The sequence below is a fragment of the Coptis chinensis genome, chromosome 2 (assembly GCF_015680905.1).
Source record: "Coptis chinensis isolate HL-2020 chromosome 2, ASM1568090v1, whole genome shotgun sequence".
Classification (NCBI taxonomy): Eukaryota; Viridiplantae; Streptophyta; class Magnoliopsida; order Ranunculales; family Ranunculaceae; genus Coptis; species Coptis chinensis.
Window position 1 is genome coordinate 57902956 of NC_141457.1, and position 1597 is coordinate 57904552.

The 1597-nt window shown below is 36.9% G+C and overlaps 1 protein-coding gene across 1 annotated transcript; it reads right to left on the reverse strand.

Annotated features, from left to right (window-relative positions):
* Positions 1–382: 382 nt before the first annotated feature.
* On the reverse strand, positions 383–850 carry LOC147516811 (uncharacterized). The gene has a single exon (XM_086593386.1). The coding sequence runs from the start codon at positions 848–850 to the stop codon at positions 383–385; it is 468 nt and encodes a 155-aa protein (XP_086449512.1).
* Between the last annotated feature and the right edge of the window lie 747 nt (positions 851–1597).

A 1597-nucleotide genomic window follows, 5' to 3' on the forward strand; every position in this document is an offset into this window, starting at 1 on the left:
TAGCTCGTTTTTGCCCTTTTAATTATGATATTTTGCAATTCTCTTTTTTATCACCTATAAAGTCACAAAACTTAACTTACAAGCATAATTAGTGCACTAAGTGGGACTAAAAAGGGGTATAATTGAGGGTTAAAATACACTTTTTAAGCATTTATCAAAAACCAATCCAATAATTGATGTTTATTTGTGTTCCATATATTTTTCCAGTATTTTTTTTTGTTGGATAAAAAAGAATTGTATTAATGAAACTAGAAAATACAGTTACAAGGAGATTGGGATGGTTGTATGCAATAAACACCATCCTTAGATCATTCAAATATATAGTATTTCATTTCAGGTCCCTCCTATTTATATAACCACGGGGTCTCCCTTCATACACCATTTAAAAATCCTTGTCAAGACTCGCACCAAATTTTGTCGCCAAGTCTACTGCAAAATTCCCTTCTCTCCAAGTGTGAGAGATCAAGCAATAATTCAGTCTAGTTTTGAATTGTTGCCATCTACCAATAAGGTTCCATAGAATGTTGCCCAAGGCAAAGGCCTTCACCGCAAGCATTGAGTTTGATTCAATCCATAGAGAGCACCAATTCTGAGCAATAGCCACCTCCACTGATTCAACTGTAGTGTTGCATTCAGCTGTATAGTTTGTTGCCACTCCTATTCCTTTAGCCAACACCATAAGAATTAAGCAATTACTATTTATGAAAACAAATTCTATGCCAGCGTTACCTAGATTACCTAGTGAGGCACCGTCAAAGTTAATCTTGATGATGTCACCATGAAGAGCCAGCCACTCACATTCTCTCATCTCTAGAGCTCTACCCAACTTGATCAAAACACCCCAGTTCATTGCAACTTATTTGTCATATCCATTACCCCACATGTGACCTTTAGAAAATTGCTTTGCATAGCCCACTTGACTTGTAATGAATATTTGACATTTACTTAGAGATACCGTCTCCTCTTCAAAATAGATTTTGTTCCTAGTCTTCCATAACGACACCATGCCATCTACCACACTTGTATTCCACAAGTCTTTTGTTAAACTACTTGTATTCCTCAACTGATTCACTACCACATTGAAGTTGTTGAAGTCTGCTCGTGTCTTAAACTTGGAGGCTACCCAGTTCCACATCTATTTTGCGAATGGACAGTGTCATAGAATGCGGTTTAAATCTTCTGCATTACTTTTACAAAAGGTAGCACCTTGACAGCATGGGTATCTTCTTCTCCCTTATCTTCTCATGAGTCGCAGCATAATTGTGCATAAGCTTCCATGCAATTGCTGAATACTTGGGGTATACACCTATTCCAAACTTTGCTATGCCAACTGATTGTTTGATTTTTCTTTTGAATGTCGACTTTATTGAGAATTTACCTTTTGGATCAGGTTTCCATATAGTGAAGTCTTCCTCATCGACTAAAATAGCTGGAAAAATTGACTCATCCACCCCATGTTGGTCTAACATATTTTTAAAGAAGGTTAGTAAACACCACTTCTTGTCTTGAATGATACTACATAGCTTGGACCTGCATCCCTTAAGCTATGCGTATGAGAGACTTAACATATTTTGTAAAGTACCCACTTTCGACCATG